Source organism: Gouania willdenowi, chromosome 8, assembly GCF_900634775.1.
Source record: "Gouania willdenowi chromosome 8, fGouWil2.1, whole genome shotgun sequence".
Lineage (NCBI taxonomy): Eukaryota > Metazoa > Chordata > Actinopteri > Blenniiformes > Gobiesocidae > Gouania > Gouania willdenowi.
The window spans coordinates 18,258,427-18,278,515 of record NC_041051.1 but is presented as its reverse complement, the minus strand read 5'-3'; the positions used below and the strand labels follow the sequence as shown (position 1 = coordinate 18,278,515).

The 20,089-nt window shown below is 38.1% G+C and overlaps 1 protein-coding gene across 1 annotated transcript; it reads left to right on the top strand.

The window, feature by feature from the left end:
* Positions 1-8,970: 8,970 nt before the first annotated feature.
* Positions 8,971-19,782, top strand: rdh8a (retinol dehydrogenase 8a). Its single transcript, XM_028455554.1, has 6 exons — positions 8,971-9,315; positions 14,423-14,584; positions 15,896-16,075; positions 16,807-16,900; positions 17,007-17,190; positions 17,314-19,782. The coding sequence occupies exons 1-6, from the start codon at positions 9,210-9,212 to the stop codon at positions 17,539-17,541; spliced, it is 954 nt and encodes a 317-aa protein (XP_028311355.1). The 5' UTR covers positions 8,971-9,209; the 3' UTR covers positions 17,542-19,782.
* Positions 19,783-20,089: the final 307 nt, after the last annotated feature.

Here is a 20,089-nt window from a genome sequence, read left to right as displayed (position 1 = left end):
AGCAGCCGAACACTGGACTGAACTCAGCTGATCTCGTAGGTAAACAATGGACCCTCTTCAACCCCTACAGTACGCGCTGAGCTGGCCTAAATCAGGGTCACATTCCAAGCAGCTTTTAGCAGATAGTTAACAAGAGTTCAGCTGGTAGTCTGAGCATTGGTGAGAAATATTTCCAAAGTATGTGCTGTGTACCAATGTCCAACTGCTGAACGACTTCACTGCCCATCTGACTCAAATTAAGCAAATATACATGTTTTGTTGCACTGAAGGAAGAGTCTTCACTGTAAGGTTGGAAGAGTTCTGGGATCTCATGCAATCTGCAAAAGGAGAAGACAAGTACTCGAGCTTAGAGACCTGACTGTCTCCCATCTGCATCTGGTATTGAACAACACAGGTCAACATGGTAATGATCAGGAAAATGATGTAAGAAACCATTCAGAGGGAGAGACCCATAACTTTTTCAACCCTTAAATACTCACAAAGAAGTTTTCAAAGCTTATACACGTTTCCTGAAAGTATAATGTCAGATTAATTTGTCACATCCTGTGACATCCAACCTGTGCTGTCACATCATTTATTAATTTCAGACAATTACAGATGCTACTGCTACTATTGCATCTTCTAAATCTAATCACATCAGTTAATCCCCTTATTGTTTTAAAAAGTGTGTTAAAATTACATAATAGATACTCAGCTTTATTCCTATTGTAATGGTCGCAGCAAGTTTTATGACCCAAACTACACTGCAGACCCTTAAACAAAATATAAACATAGGAAATGATCTGGAACCGTCAGATTTCACAGTTTGTCAAATACTAAACACTTAATATGTTGAAAATATGAACAACAGTTTATAGCATTTGTGCAGCTGTGTGAGAAGAATAAATTAATCCACCTGCAGTAAAATCATTCACTTCTCAGCACACCAGAAACTCCAAGACCTTCAGTTACCATCTGTCTGCAAGACATCTCACATAAAAGACAAGCATTACTTATGATGGGGGAAAAAATGGCCACTTATTGATGATGTGGGTTTATTTTCAGAAGCCGAATATACCACAACACTTTCAACAATTTTCCAAGGGAATTAGGAGATTAAATTAATTTCTCTGATCTTAACAACCATCTCCAGTCTAGAGGATAATTAGTGCTGACTGCTGGGAAACTCAAACAACAAAAGTTTATTTTTAGGAGCCAAAACATATTATATCCTTCAGTCCCTGATGTAAAACAGAAAAAGCCCACTTTGACATGATACACTGTTTAAGGGAAGGTATATCTCTATGAGATGCATTATCATGTACATTGCTTTATACGGTCAGAATTCCTGTTACATAAGATCGGACAACCTTTTGGCTGAACTTTCAATGGTTTTTAAGGTTCTCAAACAGTTTATATTAGAATGTACAAACAATGTACAAGCACTGGAGAAAAAATTAAATACAACGTGTCTTCAAATGTCTTTAACACCTTCTTAGAAATCTGCAGCTACAGTTCTAGTACAGCTTGCAGGCTTCCCTTTCCGCACTTTCTCAATTACTGATGTTTTCTCTCTGCTTCAGAACCCTAAGACCACTTTCACTTCTTTCCTCACCATTTTTTTTTTTTTTTTACCAATGCTTATTTCTTCCTCTAATGCACTGGCCCCCAGCTACACTTTTCCTTTACTGCTTTTTGTAGTCTCTGTTCTCATGCAGTTTGCATTCCACACCTCCTATGCAGACTGCACACAAAAGAGCAGAAAACGCCACTCCTGGCCTGTGGCAAACATTCCAATCCTTTAGGCTCTTTCACACAGACACAATCTCTCAGCCTTTAGGTGGCAGCAGTCATTTGGCCATGAATTCACAATTGCAGGAGTGAAGGCAACACGTGGAATAATCATTCTGCTGAAAAAGGGATCTTTGAATATTACTATTGTGTGTGTGTGTGTGTGTGTGTGTGTGTGTGCGCGCGTGTGTGGCCTAATGTTTATAATTATCACCAAACTTGCTGCAGTTGATGCCCAAACATTAGTTCTATTATATCTGCTTTTACAGCCTTCGTTAATGAGAATTGGCTTTATATTTTATGTAAATCTCTAGGGTTTGGGCGAACTACAGATTTCTGTATTTAAAACATGATTTATTGTCACCCAGTATCATATATTTCCAAAATGTCACATCACCTGTAACCACCAAGGGTCCTATTTCAGTCTGAAAAATAATTAGCCATGTAGGTCATGTAGAAGCTTAGAAAAACTTTATTTGTTATGGGTATGCGATTTTCAGAGAAAAGTGGCTGAGGCTTAAAAGGTTAAAAAAACAAAGCATGCTTGGACATGCATCCATCATTCCCTCCTCTTTGTTCCTTATTTGACTCGTTCTTTGTTTCGGTGCCTCTGTACCCTGAAATTCCACAGAAATAGCTTGCAGGCTGACATGACACACATCACTTTCTGCTTGGGCCCTACCTTTTCTACCTTCACACCTGTCCACTTTATCCAGAGGCACAAAGGGAAGCAAAGGTGCCCTGCCCTGGGCCACAGTGTTTTAAGTGGGAGCCCCCTGCCTCTGACATCAAGGGATCAAAATCTGTGTCAAACACCGACAACATGAGACATCTCCCCAATTAAATGATGGAGAGTTGGTTGAAATGAAATACTAACAAATAAATGTATTTTGTCAAAATTATTGTTAGTTGTCATTTCTAATTTCTGGTTGATTAAAACTACCCCAATACTGGTATGGTCTATGACTACCAGCCCATACCAGATGGACTGGTCTACCCAGTAAACCCAGACCCCAATACTGGTATGGTCTATGACTACCAGCACATACCAAATGGACTGTTCTATCCAGTAAACCAAGACTTCCATTATCCTGTGTATGAATGGCCACAACCTTCTTCAGAGAACATGGACCTCGACCAACAATTAAACACTGAACACCAGGAAATCAAAAATAACGCTTCCCAAGACCAAATGTCTTCAGAAGGTGTAGAGAGTGATCAGAATCAGAATCAACTTTATTGACCAAGAATGTATGTTATACACACGAGGAATTTGACTTGGTGAACTCATAACCTCATAACCTCTCATCAGACTTAGTGGAGGAAACAGACCAACAACTTTTATTTGAACCGGGTCAGAGCCAACACCAGAACAGGGGACTCTCTGAAAAACTGGGTCAAATTATGAACCAGGACCATGGGCTCTACAAAGAACTGGGGAAGAGTACAGACCAGGACCAAGGACTGGCCAAGGAACTGGGTCACAGTAAAGTACAGACCAGGACCAAGGACTCTCTGAAAAACTGGGTCAAATTATGAACCAGGACCATGGGCTCTCCAAAGAACTGGGGGAGAGTACAAACCAGGTCAAAGGACTGACCAAGGAACTGTGTCACAGTACAGACCAGGACCAAGGACTCTCTGAAAAACTGGGTCAAATTATGGACCGGGACCATGGGCTCTCCAAAGAACTGGGGAGAAGTACAAACAGGGATATTACATTATAGTAATAAGTAATGCATCCATAAGGATAACCAATTACATTGTATAAAATGTATTAATGGTTAGTAATGTTTGTATTACTAAGTATAATTGTCTGCTTATTACTGCATTAACTGGTTTGTTAGCTAATACCTTATAATGATTATTATAACATTATTAAACTGTTAATTAATGTTTGAATAATGCCTTAACTAACATGAATTAAGGGACCCTTATTGTAAAGTGTTACCATTCAGAGATCATCAGAGTACCCACAGCTTTCTTAAAGGACATTGACTTGCTTCATTTAAAATAGTAATGTCTTTGTACAGGACTGCCAAACATATGACCTACAGTGAGTTAGTTCAGGTTCTCAGGACGGTAATCTGTAAGTTTTATTGCACTCATACACTTATATATTGTTAGAAATGTTATGTTGTTCATAGTATGTGGGGTTGTGTTATTATGCCATAATTTTATTGCCCACTTGAAATTAATTTGAGATGGGACCCCTGAATTAAAATGAGTGTAACGCTGTAGGTACATTCTGTATTTTTTTGGGCTTTTGATCAACATTGTTGTGCTCATTTTAAAATCCATCCTTGAATTTTTCATTTAAACTGTATCAGAATTAGAATTAATGTAATAACCCCATGAGAGAAATTAATGTTGTGTCATTAGCAAAAGATTTTGGGGGTGACTGTGGATCAGTGATCGAGTGGGTTGTCCAGTAACAGAAAGGTTGGGGGTTTGAATCCTGCTTGAGCCAATTCATTGTCGTTGTGTCCTTGGGCAAGGCACTTTACCCACACTGCCTCGTATGAATGGGTAATTAATGTTGGTGGTGGTCAGAGGGGTTGTAGGCATGAAATGGCCATCACGCTTCTGTCATTGTAGCTTACCACCACTGGTGTGAATGAATAATGGTTTCTGTAACGCGCTTTGAGTCTCCTCGAAAAAAGCGCTACATAAATCCAAGTTATTATCATTATTATTATCATTATTATTATTATTATTATTATTATTGAATGAGATGTTCAGTTTTTTTTTTTTTGGAAAAGTATACACAAAATTAAAATGTGTATTTTAGCAATTGTTGAAGTAGTTCAAAGTACGGGTTGAGTTTCATTCTGACTCCTGCTTTAATGCAGACAATCAATACAAACAACAACAATCGCTTCTTATTTAAGGCAACCTGCATCAACTATAGGTTTCTCGTGATGCTGAGCAGCAGTTGTCATATCTCTGTTTTCTCGAGAATTTGTCTCAAAAAATCTCAGGAAAAAAGATTTTATGTTCAGTTTAATATTTTATAATGTTAAAGGGACAGTGTGTAACTTTTGGCCACAAGGGGTGCTAGAACGGGAACTTAACGGTTTCTGGTTCGAACCCTACCATGGGTTATCTCTACAGGCCCTTAAGCAAGGCCTTTTACCCTAACTGCTCCTTGGTGCTGGAGCCTCAAGGGGGTACGAAGGAAACACAGAGCAGTATCAGGTGGTAGTGGGTCGTCCTCTGATCGAGAGGTTGGGGGTTCGATCCCAGTACCTGACTATGTGTCGAACAGTGGCGGATGCTTTAAGACTACAAGGGAACCTCAGCTTCCCCTAAAATCAGTGGTGAAATATGTAGTGTTGTGTGTACATTTCATTGACTAAATATATGACAGAACACATGTATGTTTAGTTCAGAATCAGCTTCTTATAACAGGAAACTGACAGTGACAGCGTGACGTTCTTCATTCATTACCGCAGCGTCACAGTGTTAATAAACAGTGGTGAAGTTCAGCTTCAATTGACTTCAATGGGAGAGGATTTAGGGGTTGATCCACTGCAGTCAAACTAGACGCTCATTGGATAAATGCTCGGTTATGACGCACTTAGTCCCGCCCATCGGACGCCGGGCTTCACAGGAGGTCTATGGAGCAGTGGGCTGGATCTGTCTGTTCCGGACGCTGGAATAATGGATGATGATTGGATGATCTGTCTCAGGCTAATTCAATTTTGATTGACAGCAAAATGAGCCAATCAGAGAGTATGACGTTGTAAGCACACAGGCGGGTTTTTCAAATATTTCAGTCCGTTGCTCTGTGTTGACACGGAGACTTTGCTGATCCTCTCATAGCGAATTAACTTCTGACAAACCTAGTGGCTGTTTTTGGTGTTTGTGGAGACTGTTACTGCTTGTGTTGTGAGACTTTTGACCAAACACTCACACTCCAGCGCGCAGCAGCTACGCGCGTGTGTGATAATCTACAAATAGTTGTTGACAACAAAATGTGAATTCTACTAGAATTCACATTTAAATAAACAGATACATTTTCTGAAGTAGGCAGAAAATGAGCTTCCCCTGCATGAAAGACCAGCAGCCGCCACTGGTGTCGAAGTGTCCTTGGGCAAGACATTGAACCCTAAGTTGCTCCCAGTGGTCGACTAGCGCCTTGCATATCAGTCCTGTCCCATTGGTGTGTGAATGTGAGAGTGATTGGGTGAATGAGCTGATGTGTAAAGCGCTTTGAGACTGCTTCAGTGTGTGGATAAAGCGCTATATAAATCAAGTCCATTTACCATTTACCATTTATCAGATCTGAAAGAAAATAATACTTTACTTTTGAGTTGTACAAAATACTGAGTTGGAAAGTTGGAAAACACTGTAAATTTTAAGTTGACTTGCCTTCATTTTAAGTTGGAGTAATACCAACCCATGATTTGAGAACAATTTAATTATTAAGTCAATGTCAATTCCATCAATTGAGGTATTTCACTTAATAACTTCATTTTAAAGAACTTGGCTCATTTAGGTGATACCAATCAATACAATTTATTTAAGTTGGTCTTCACTGTAAATAATTAAAATGTGCAAACTCGTTGCCTTAAATGAATTTATGTTGTTAGATTAATTAGATTATTATAAAAGTCAACATACAGTAAATCAAATCTAATTGATCTAAATCAAGTAGATTATTTTCAAGACAAGTTTTTTTTTATTTTTTTTTTTTTTTAAGTAAAGTCAACTTGTCATTTTTACAGTGACTACTTTCTTTTGTCATATACTCAGTCACTAACAGAGGTTAATAAGCACAATAACATGTTGCAGTATTTTTAATTTAACTCACCTATCAACTTTATGTCGTATCCACCAGTTAATCCTTGGTAAAGTCTCTGATCACCTTTGTTCACACAGGCTCATTCTACATAAAACTTTTCTGTTCATTTATCACAAATGTTTTCATGTGATTTCATGAGCGTGTCCACTTAGATGTCAACTACTGTATATGCTTGAAAAATAAAAAAATAACCATGGTGCATACTGTGTGGTCAGGATTTATTGACATAATAGCTGTGTTATCTTGTTGTAGTTTCTGCGTTCCAGTATGGGAAATGGGTCACATGCTGTGGGACGTTAAACCAGCAGACATGAGCTTCGTGAAACTGCAAAACGCAAACTGTGGTTGAGATGAAGTGAGGCTGACAAGCTGGTGTGTTGTCAGCAAAATTCAGTTTAACATACACAGCAATGCTTGCACTGAGGAAAAAAAGAGATGTCACTGCAGATTCTCCTCAGGTGTAAAGTGTGCCATCTCAATAAAACATCGTACAACATTTTACCTTTTTTCTGCTTGAGTTGGCAAACTAGATGTGCCCTAAATAACACATAGAGAATTTCAACAACTTGTAATTTGGTGTAAAGTCAAATATGTTCGTAGCTTCGAATATATATGATTTATGAGAGGTTTTAAAAGTTTTGGTTTTTTTTACAGGAGAGTAGCAAAACTTTCTTTTAGTGCAATACACAACACAATAATGTTAATCTAAAAATGTACGACCACATTTTAGCAAAGTTTATCACGATAAAACATTATTATATGTAAATGAAGAAGATGGTATAGAATGTCCTTTATCATGGCTGCCAATCAGACTGCTGTAGCTTTTAATGACTCATTATTTAAGCAGATAGAAAACATGATCAATCAATTCCTAAAAGATGTGCTGTTTGATAAGGTTTCCTGCACAACAGATTGCATTTGGTTACATCATATTTTGTAACAAGTCCAAGCCCGACCGTGTCTGACTGCAGTTATTTAGCCTTTCATCATGGCAAGACACTCGTGTTATCTTTGATCCTATCTGGGCTACTTTGACCCCTCAGATATCCTTCAAACACACAGGCTGCTCTGCTGAAAGCATCAGGCTATTTGAACTCATGAATATCCAAAACAGTGTTACTGTTTGAAATACATGGACACAGATGACGTCCAGTTAGTCGTGGATCACAGTAGGAGCTTGTGGAGAATGTATTTATTGTAAAAGGACTAGCCAAGACGGTAAATGTAAGAATTCTGTGTGTGTTATTCACTTGTAACTAAAATGTGCTTTATTCATTCATGGTGTATAACCTTTATCTTGGTCTGCTAGAGGCGTTTTACTCATTGTTTGCAATTTTCTCATGACAATTAACATTCATTGTGTTTAGGGACTGCATTTTGTTTCAGGATCGGGTGTTCAAATAATATATATTTCCCTTGATGCCTGTGTAAAAGAAGTACAGGCTCAAAATTTCAAATAACAAAACAAAAACAATGAGGGGAAAATCTGAAATCGTCATTTTATCTTACTAGATTTTATACCTTAGGTCTAAAAGAGAAAACATCAAATTGTGGTCTTTAAATGCTGATGATTGAATGCTTTTATCAGTTTGTTTGTGCAGTCTTTGCATGATGGCGACTCAACATTTACCAGCAAGTGGCTGAATTCTTGTCTGGGCATGCTATAACTTATTTAACCACTAGATGGCGGTAAAACGCTGCACATTCATTTCAAACACAAAAGTGTTCCGCTAATAATTGAACGTTCTTCTGATTAATAATCGCTTTCATTCAAGTGAAAGCATTACATTGGAATAAGTAGGTAAATCTAAAAAAAACAACAACAACGATTTAACACAATTCTGAAAATCTACATTAATGTCTAAGTGATGATTATAAAATGCAGAATCAGTGCAATCCCAGTAACTTAGTCAATACAAATGGAGTGCAAAATGTCAATGTACTGACTTTTAATATTGTCATTGTCTGCAGTGTTAAAAGGATGTGTGGCCTGGTGGAACACTGAATTGACCTTTGGGGTAAACACAGTTGTCTAAATCTAAATCTAAAAAGAGCAAACGATAGATAGGACATGAATGAATGTATTTATTCACATAAAGTGTTTTAAAACGACAATGTTTTTTCTAAAAAGCCAAGAAAATATACAGAGCAACAATTCTTGCTTAAATTCAATTTAAATAACTAGGGCCTCCTGCACTAAAAAACACTAAAAAAAAAAAAAAAACACTTTGAAAACAAAAATGTATTTTATTATTTAAAAAGGTTTGATTTGACTCATTTAAGATGGGACAGGATAACATCTGAATCCATGCTACCTTATATAATGTTATTACTACTGTTGAATATCCTCTGGGTGTCAGCCACAGAAACCACACACGCCCCCTGCGCGTCCACGTCCACGCATTTTGTAAAGATTAAAGTGCTGCTGGTTGGCAGGCAGCACTGGAACAGCACTCTGGCTGTTTTGGTGACTGATTTTATGGGAACATGTGACTGAATTAGGGCCTCACATGGCTGCTGTGTGGCTGCATGATCCGCTTTGGTTTTTTGAAGTCCACTAGTCCTCTCCTCACCCAGCGACCATCGGCAGCAGCGGACCGCTGGAAAACAAAGTGCCTTCCCCGGACCAACCATGGCGAACAGCGGGCAGAAAGTTGTGCTGATCACCGGCTGTTCCTCCGGTATCGGATTACGGATCGCGGTCACTCTGGCCAGAGATGAGAAGGAGCGTTACTATGGTAGATTAAATGCGCCTTTTCACGTTGTTTGTGTGATCGCAATTATGTCTGTCTGTCTGTCTGTCTGTCTGTCTGTGATCGTGTGGGTCGCTTGAAAACAACACTCTGTTTTTCGCTTATAAAAAACTCTCCGAGCTGCGCGTTTATAGTTGGAATGGCTTTTTTCCATAAAACTACACAAAAAGAAGGACAAATAATAATATTATTACTTATTAATAATAGTTAGAATATATAGAGGAACCATAATAGCAAAGTCAAACCCAAAACAATACGAGTCTGACAGAAAAGAGAGTTGAGTCACATTGTATCCAAAGGTGAAAGTAACGGATTACAAGTACTCACGTTACTGTAATTGAGTTGCGTTTTACGGGTACTTAAAGTATATTACTACATCAGTAACTTTACTTGTACTAATAAGTATGTTTTAAAATAAGTAATTAGTTAGTTAGTTAGATTTCTACTTAGATTTTAAATTAAATACATTGGTATTAATTTATTTTATTAAAAAAAAAAAAAAAAAAAAAAAATTTGACAAACCCCTTTTTTTATACAGATACATTCATTAAGCACCAATTGTGCAAAATTGTGTCTCTTTCTTTTTAAGTTTGTAAATGAGATGTTTACTGTATGCAAGGGAACTGTGGCAAGATTTATTACCAAAAATACATGGGGGGAGGGTGAAAGTAACTAGTAATGGAGCTACTTTTTACTTGTACTTGAGTATTTTATGTATGACTTACTTGTACTTGTACTTGAGTACAATTTTAATCAAGTTACAGTACTTCTACTTGAGTAGGATGCATCAGTATTCTTTACGCCTCTGATTGTAGCTAAATAAAAAAATAATAGCCTAAAACAACACATTATGTAACTTTATTCATTTATGTGCAATATTTTAAGGTCAAAATCTTGATTCCCAAAAAAATAATCTCTTTGTTTCAGTATTTTATATTCTGTAAAAGAAATATCGGTGTTACTTACTGAGTTTACAGAGAACCCTCATAAGTAACATTATTAATGTCATACATTAGCAGTAGACCAACACATTTCTTTTACAAACTAGACTTTACTGACATTAGCTCAGGCATGTAGCCTGTTCTACTAAAGCTATCAAAACAGAACACTTTTTTTTTTTTTTTTTGAATTTTAAGCACCTAAAACCGACCAACAGAGCTCCAAATAAACTATTTAATACTAAGTCTATAAATGAACATCTTCTGTCTTCTCTGTTTGTCTCATGTTTATGACGTATGGCCACCCTGGCTGCCTTTTACGCGCAAAGTACAACTCGCCTTTACGCACAAGGTCCCGTCCCGACGATCAGTGGAGAGGGTTAACCTCAGCAATATGGGATCCATATCCTTTTGTCACATTAGGCTCTGTCGCCCCTTTGCTTCCACAATTATCATGTGAAAGTGCCGTTTCCAGGGCAGGGCTCCGCTAGGATGCCGCTTTCCAAGCAGGATTAATAAAGGAACTCTTGTCAGCTCTCTTTCAAGTGACTTCTCCATCGCAAAGGCCTCTTTTATTGCTGTGAATTGTAGAGCGCCTGCTCCGGTTTAGTGCCGTGTCTAATGTGCCTATAGTATGCTCTCTGGAGACAGTGTTCAAAGGAGGTACAAAGTTTGAGACCTGTACATGCTGAAGGTTCCCTCCAAAGAAAGAGTCGTTTGAAGTCTTCATTGGTACATGGTTGGTCTGGGTCTCTTAGGGCTTCCAAACCATCCCTATTGACTGTCAAATCTTCATGTCTCTCAGAGACTCATGTCAGGCCACCTTACCTAGCCCACCCTCTGTGCTTCACAGTTTACCTCAAACCTCTCAGACATGATTTGGTTAGTAGCCGTGACTCCTCACAGAATGGCGTAATTGGCTGAAGAACTGCAGTCAGCGTGAACAGTGGAACCTTTCATTACGCTTGTCATATTTCTGTACTTGGTTTCTCACATCAAGTGCTCCTGAAGGTTCTGTTGGCGTTTCATTCTTTGGGGCCATGACTCTCTGGTGGGATTTATTAAGCAAAACAATTGTCGATCAGCTGCTCTCTCCCTCCTAACAGATTTTTTTCCACCTGTGACCTGCTTTCACTAACACCACGTTTGTACAATCAAGCTGATCCGTTTACTTCCTTGGAAATCTAGCGCAGATTAGATATTGCAACACACAATGAGTGATAATTAGTTACAGAAGCATATACACGAACGCCAGTGGCTGCAATGCATTGTGGTTTATTCAAGAATGTTTAAGCTGCCCAAGAGTAAATCCAACAGGAGTCAGGAGAACAATGGAGCTCTTGTTCAACTTGGAGAAAAACCTTGCTGCTAATATTTTACTGTAAGATGCATTCACTGTCCAGGAACAAATCTAACTTGATAGTTAGTAGTACGAATGAATTGTTTGATGCTGGTACATTAACAAAGACAAGAGTGATTCTATTACTAATGTCATGACAGCACACAGCATAGTTATGGCTAACTTATAATTATTATTCTACACTGTGTGTTTGGACAGGCATCAGGTGAAGGTTTGCTGTTATCTGCTAAGAACAACAAGAACAGTTAGTCTCTGAAAAACACGGTTGTTTACTTATGTTTATTTTCATTAAGCAACAGCACTGCCTCACCTTTTCCTGTTAGATAACGTCGACAAGTCAATTCAGAGAACAGAGCCTGCAAGAAGCCATCGATGCTAAGTCGAAGCTGGTCTGATAGCTGCTGTAACTGCATGAGAAATGCATGTAGGGCAAAGTTACATAATGCATCAAGTTCACACACATGAAATCATTTCCATGTAAAGGAACATGCGTGGTCTTTTCTCAGAACTGTGACCCACACGTCACACTCTGCTACTGCATGAGTAGAGGCAACAGGAGGAATAATCATTCTGCTGAAAAAAGGAGACATATTTTCACGAGTTTTGAAGATTTTGAAGACATTCATAATGAAAATGCTTTGATTGGAGTCTAATATCACCCAATACGTCTTTGATTATTACTAATGAAAATAAACATCATAAAAATGGCTGGAAAAGCAGTCAGAACCTGAGGAAACTCTGCGTATATAATTAAAGACAGGATGGAAAACTAAGTGTTGTGGTATTAAAATTTAATTTACAGGAAATGTAACCATGATTTTCTTATATTTAGGCTTTCGTAACATAGTTATATCAACATTGTGTTGGAGTGAAAGTTTGTGAAGTTTCCCTGATTTGATTATTTCACTTTAATAATATTGTTATTTTGAAATAGGTGTTTCATCCAGCTGTATTTTTAGTATAACCTATGTTGTACATAGTGCGTGTGTGTGTTTGAGTTTTAGCTATACAAGCACAATACTGCTCCATTTAATGACCGATTATCAACATTAAATCTTTACAAAACTATTTAATCATTGCAGAGTCCATTTTATAATGGTGGTTCGGAGTGATCCGTGTGTTGGAGTGCACGAGACAGGTCTCGGTCTCCTTAAGACCACATTGTTAAGGTCTTGATCTTGTATCTGACTGTAGGGCATCTTTCCTCAGCTTTCTCTCTTGGCCGAACTTGGGATTTTCTGTCAAGACCAGTTGAGTCGAGCGCTGATCCGCTATTATTCAACTTCACTAATGTGATAATAAGGAGAAGCACTTAGAACTGTTCCTGATTAATTAATTAGTAATTTGGCTTCAAACATTTAGCGTTAGCTCAGTGATTATTCCACTTCCATGTAAATCTTTTCCAGTGCCTGTTGTGTCAGACACCTGCCAGAACTCAGACATCAGTCCAACTTATTTCTATAGACGGAAATACCTCTGAACGCTTACTTTAGGCCTCATTAACCTGACAAATACACACATTGATTTATTTTTTTTTGCTAAAATTTAGTTGAACAAAATTTGTGTTTTGAAAGAGTAGCGTACTTTTTGTTTTTGTCTGTCAAATGTATTTAAAAGAAAACTAAAATTAAAGAAGGAATGATCTTTAGCTGTTCAATCTTGTCATGGTTTTTAAAATGGGGGTACTTGAGAGAGAGAGGGGGGGGGGAGGAATAAACAAATGAAACCATAAAAAATATGCGGTTTTATAATGTTTATGTTTAGTTAAAATCGATAATCATACTAAATATATTACCAGCAACTCACAAAACACAACAAAGACAGACAATTCAATTCAACTTCATTTATATAGTGCAAATTACAACAAAGTCATCTCAAAGCGCTATCAAAATATAAAATTGATAATATGACGGAAAAAACCCAACAAGAGGTACACAAACTAGCTTTTAGCGACAGTGGGAAGAAACAACTCCCTTTTAACAGGAAGAAATCTCCAGCAGAACCAGGTTCAGAGGTGTCAGTCATCTGCTCTGACTGGTTGGGATTAGTGGACAGAAGGAAGAACAGAACGGGATAGAGAGGTAGAACATCAGAGTGTTCCAGACTAGTTGAGCTGTGAACCACAGATCAGGAACTAAATGAGAGAAAAACACACGATCGCTACAAAATCCACCAAAATAACAGAGAAACATAAGAAACACCAAATAACACACACACTGAGATAAAATGATTGAAATAATACACACAACACACAAAAAGGACAACAAAAACACACAAAATAAAAGAAAAACATACTGAATAATAAAAAGAACAGAGAAAAAACAACAAAATGACACAAAAAACTCACAAAATAATGATAGAAATGACATGAACTGAAAATAAAAAGTTCTGTGTTGGTCCCACATCAGGAGGGAGATGACTGTAAATAACAAAAACTATAAACGAGAAATAAATCTATCCACGAGGCACTAAATACTGTTTCATTCCACTTATTTATAAAAGGAGATTATTTAAAATGTGTTTTATCGCTCATTCATTTCATCATTATGCTCTATATTAGTGTTTTTTCAAATAATCCTGTGCAAAATGTTGTAGTCGGACATAAGGGGGTACTTGGATTCATAAGTAAGAGAAAGGGGCTACTTGGGCAGAAAAAGATTGAGCACCACTGGTCTTGAGAATATGACACTAAGTGATCCCCAAGTTCACCACATAAATGTGTGTGATTTCTGCCGTACAAAACTGTGTTGGGGGACGACTAGATGTAATTTCTGACTCCTATTCTCACCCGCAGTCATTGCAACAATGAGGGACTTGAAGAAGAAGGACAAGCTCTTGGAGGCAGCTGGTGATGCGTATGGAAAGACTCTGACTCTGCTTCCGTTAGACGTGTGCAGTGACGAGTCTGTGCGGCAGTGCATCAACAACGTCAAAGACCGTCATATTGATATTCTAAGTGAGTAAGGACACACAAATAATGCCCCAATGTTGTGTAAATGTCTTGCCTTTTACCAACCGTGAATGCACTTTACACAGGTATACTATGCCAAGTGCTTCATGTAAATGTAAACACATTACTCTATTACATTTATTCCAAATACAGTGATTATTCTGATGACATTTGTTTTGAGTTGAAGTAAAATCATGAAATACCAAATACTACATAAATGCCAGAGGTGAAAGTAACAGACTAAAAGTACTCACATTACTGTAATTGAGTTGCCTTTATGGGTACTTGTACTTTTTCGAGTATATTTATAAATCAGTAATTTTACTTGTACGAAAGTATTACTGAGTAAATTATACTTACAGTCTGAGATTTATTGAAAACCTTTTATTTTATACAGATGCCTTTGTGGAAAATAAATGGTTTCAATAGTGCAAAATGTTGTCTCCTCCTTTTTAAGCTTATACATGAGATGTTCACTGTATGCAAAGGAACTACGGCAAGATTCATTACCAAAAATAAACACGGGGGGTGAGCTGCTTTTTACTTGTACTTGAGTATTTTATGTATGACTTACTTGTACATGTACTTAAGTAAAATTTAATCAAATAACAGTACTTCTACTTGAGTAGGACATATATATATATATATATATATATATATATATATATATATATATATATATATATATATATATATATTTACACCTCTGATAAATGCCTAACAAACAAATACATGCAATAGAAAGGTTCCCAATAGTGTCTAAGGTGCCGTAGGGAGAGTATTGGGACTCTTAACAGTTCCAAAGGGCAGATAGATTATGGTCACAAACATTGAGGTCAACCAAGGGCGAATCTCACCTGAAACCTAATGTGCAGCTCCTTGAGTGAGATTACAGCAGCGTTTACTGCCTATTCCTCTATTGTTTCCCCATATACTTTTTTCCTCTGCAGTAATGTTAATATTCCCTAATTAACGCTCCTGTGCTGAAACATTCAGACTGGATAAAGATCTATTTATAAACCTGCCTCCACTGCTCTCAAAGCCTAAAGTATTTGCTTCACCTAATTACCCAAGACCTAGAGGCCCTTTAACATGGATATTTCGTAACATCTCTGCTGTTGTCACATGCTGAGATCTGGTGGCAGTCCCTGGTAATATAACCACATACAACGTAAGAGTGGTGTCAAAAAGCAAAAAATGGTTAACTCTTTTCTATTAAATCAATGAAATCCATTTGTTTTGAAAAGCTTTGACGCTGACAGTGTGCTTATTATGATAACAGAACGTTATTGATCTATTTGGGGTGCTTCCTGTCAGTTAACAATGCAGGTGTGGGCTTGCTGGGACCAGTGGAAAGCATCAGCATTGAGGACATGAAACAAGTCTTTGAGACCAACTTCTTCGGCGTTGTTCGCATGATCAAGGAAGTGATGCCGGACATGAAAAAGAGGCGCTCTGGACACATTGTGGTCATGAGCAGCGTTATGGGTCTTCAGGGTATGATCTATCTATGTGAATCATACTAGTACCATAGAAATGATCATGTACAAACATGATTTCCTCCTAAATGTATTTTTATTTTTTAATATTTGGTTAAAGTCTTTATCTAAAGCAGGGGTGTCAAACTCACTTCATTTCAAAGGCCAAATCCAACCCGGTTTGATCTCAGATGGACCAAACAAGAAAAATACTGATTGTCTTTGAGGAAAAAAAGTGCAATTAAATCAACACTGTGCCTTAATTTGCTCTTCACTGCATAAACAATGAAGAGCAAATAATTCACTTAAAATATCCTTAAGCATAAAGCAATGAAGTTCTTAATTGGTATTTGACTTTGACATTTGCTAAATTTGCATTATTTTTCTTAGATCTTGCAATTTGTAGGAATTTCTGTGGGATTATGCGAGTTATACTTTTCGGTATTAAAGCATCTTTATATATCAGCTAAACTCATTGAATTTGTGAATTTAGTGGAACTGAAGTATCTGCAACTAAACTATATGGGGATAAAGGTAGTCATTCATGTTTCCCTTGTAATTCTTTTTCATTTGAATAAATTCCTCTCATTGGCTGAATAAAAAGCCTCAAGTTTGACACCACTGATCTAAAGTGTCTGTTATCAAAGTTAAGTCAATTTTCTTGATGTTTTTAAATATATGTCCTGTTGAGATGATGAGAAAAATAACAGTGTAATAACAGTGATATCCATGCTTTTGTTCTGACACTAGGAGTGGTGTTCAATGACGTTTACACCGCCTCAAAGTTTGCAATGGAAGGATTTTGTGAAAGTATGGCAGTGCAACTCCTGAAGTTTAATATCCGGTACATATATCCTTCTTTTTCACCGCATCTCCTCACATCTGTCTTCACTTTGTATCTTTCCTACAGTTTACTACCTCATGACCGTTCTGTGTTTGATTTGCCTCAGGTTGTCCATGATTGAGCCTGGTCCCGTGCACACTGAGTTCGAGACAAAGATGATGGAGAATGTGGCTAAGATGGAGTATCCAGGAGTAGATGCAGACACTGTTCGATATTTTAAAGACGTTTACCTGCCGTCGTCTATAGATATTTTTGAAGCTATGGGCCAGACGCCAGATGACATAGCCAAGGTAAGAAAACAGGACTTTGGTCACAAACTACAGAATCTTTCCAAAGCTTACATGCAACTTTCTTTACTCTAAATACAATTCAAACTTGATTTTTTTTTTTGCATCTCATTTTTTTTTTTCTAGTGCACTAAAAAGGTTATTGAGTCAAACAGCCCTCGCTTCAGGAATCTGACCAACAGCCTTTACACACCAATTGTGGCCTTAAAATATGCTGATGAGACAGGAGGCTTGTCTGTTAACACCTTCTACAACCTGCTCTTCAACTTTGGACCTCTCATGCACATCACCATGAGCATCCTCAAGTGCCTGACCTGCAGCTGCCTGCGTCGACGCACTGTCTCACCAAACTGACCAGGGATTCTGATCCTTATGGTTGCTCTCATCCTACTGGTTTAATAAAACCACCGAGTTATCTAGACGAGTGTTGACTAAACCCAATAACCTGATAAGAGGATGCGTCTTGTAGTTCAAAGACCCTCCTGTCGTAAATCATGCCTGACAACATGCACGACAGCACAGTATGTCCGTCATAGAGAGTTTATGATGAGTCAGCCTGATGTACTGACAAGGCAACATGCTGACACCACAACACACATTCATTGCATTGTTGTACATGTACTGTAAATTATTAAGAGAAGCAATAAGCCATACCTTAGTCTATATTGCATGTGTGTGTGCGTGTGTGTGTGTGTGTGTGTGTAAAATTATACCGTATGAATTAAAGAGAAAAAAAAATGAAAATACAGGTAAGATGGTAGTTAAATTAGATTAATAATACAAACAGTAAAGTTCCAAGAAAAATATGAAAGCATGTTTAGGACAAACAGTATGTTGCTCTAAACATTTTTGTAACTTGTTGAGTAGTGTTCTCATTGTCACGCCTGCTGCTCACTGCTAATTCTCATCTTTTAATAAACTGTATGGTTTTAAAGGTTTGTAAAGATTTTGGTCTTTTAATCAAAAAATTACGAAACAAAATTTCGGCAGTAGTTTTTTTTTCCTTGTACTTTTATTTAATCCTGTTTTTATGTGAACATTAAAAAAAAAAAAATTACAATAAATGCTTTTAATAACTGCAGTGTTACTCGATGAACAAGAGGAGGCACTGTTTCACAATCTTTTTCTCAGAATAAAGTCTTGCACCTTTAAAGGCAGGACTTATCTGGGATGCCACTGACTGCACAAATTGGTTGGAGGACATTTTTGAGTGAAAACTAGGCTCTATATTTAAAGGATTTTATTTCAAAGCCCAGGTTTGGAATGATGTACGTCACTGACAAATGGTTTTTGACTGAATCAGACTGAACCTATTGTGGCTTTGCTATTGTGAATACTCAACATGTCTGCTGTGATGGAGATTTTAGGCTGTGTGTAGGAATTTATTTGCACCTTCGCGTGAGCGCTAAAACCAGGGTGTTTAAGCTTGGAAGAGATATAATGAATTCTTGTATTTCTTTTCTTCTGTCACGTGCCAAAATCGAATTTTGCTAAATAACAATGTACGTATGATGTCATTGTGCCCTATGACTCACCCACACTGAGCTCATCAGCATCTCCAGCTATGGCTTCTGTGCTTGCATCTATATGAACCGTTTAGAGCCCTTTCATGAAAGCACACACATTATAAGTTGTTGCATATGCATTTTCTGTGAGTGTGCACATGCGCACATATTAGCATGTGTTTGCATGCATGTGAATGTGTGTGAATGTCTTCTACAAGCATGTCTATGGGCCAAGTTAGTGATCTGTTGATGGATATAAAGAGGTCATGGCCTGCTCCCCATCAAAAACCCCTCCCTTGGACCCCCAGTCCTCTCACACACACACCCGGCATTGTGCCTTGTGAGAGAATGTGACCTGGTTCCCATCCCTGAGGAGGGGTGAAAACTAATGACAACCTCAGACACATTGCGTAGCCCACAGCCTCCCTCTCCAGCTGGCCCCCGAAGCCCATCAGGCCCGTACCCCCTGGTCCTGGTCCACATGGGGAGAGGTTTGAGGCCTGGCCTTTGCAGCCGGGTCATAGTCCGGCCTTCATACCTTTCCTTACCCCATTTTGCCTGTGACCTTTGTGGGGATTACACTCACGTGTCTGAATCCATTGTGCCTAACGGTGCAACAGGTTGTAGACCTGTAGTTCATATGTAGTGTACAATGACTGCAGAGCATCAGCTCTGTGTATGTGTCTTCATCAGAGGCGACAGCTCTGCACAATGGAACAAAGACATTGTCAATCACAATCAAATGGGTGTGTGCTGCAGGGATTGTGGGGATAAGGGGGAGAGGCAATCTGAGGAGGGATGGGGGAGGAGTCTGTGTGTCCTGAGTGTTCAGGGAGATGCCAACACCCAATTCGGGACACTGAAGGCTAATGGCAGGGGGTGGGCTGTGTGTTTGGAATCTGCAGGGGGTGGGGTGTGGCGCACTTGGGAAAATTAAAATTTTGATGCCGAGACCCAAATAAAAGACCTGGTTACGAAACTCAGACAGGAGTTACAGCAAAGTCCCATTTAACAAGAGGTCTCATCAAACCATTGTTGGATACCTTTGTCTCACAATCAACAATGGAATTACAATAAATGAATACAATGAGGTGGCTCTTGTTTTAATTGTTTTTCACATTCCTTTAAAAGCACATACCAAAATAAAATAAGGGAGCTCGTAATATTTGGCACTTCGGGGGGATATTCTTCGAAATCCAGAGATATTCACCATTCTCGCCATCAAGGCCACAGAACCTCAATAACTGCAACTCATAATTAGGAGTAAAAGAGATGATGAAGGCCTAAGATCTAAGTTACTGAAAGTGGCAAAAGAAAAATGGAGAGGAACAGAATTGAAAAAGAAGAAACACAGCGTCCAATGTCTATGGGAATAGAAATCGCTTTAGAATTTCTTT

Coding starts and splice junctions, on each gene's coding strand:
- rdh8a (XM_028455554.1), top strand. CDS start 9,210: ATGGCGAACAGCGGGCAGAAAGTTGTGCTGATCACCGGCTGTTCCTCC. Junction 16,901..17,006: donor CTCCTGAAGTTTAATATCCG/GTACATATATCC, acceptor GATTTGCCTCAG/GTTGTCCATGATTGAGCCTG. Junction 17,191..17,313: donor CGCCAGATGACATAGCCAAG/GTAAGAAAACAG, acceptor TTTTTTTTCTAG/TGCACTAAAAAGGTTATTGA.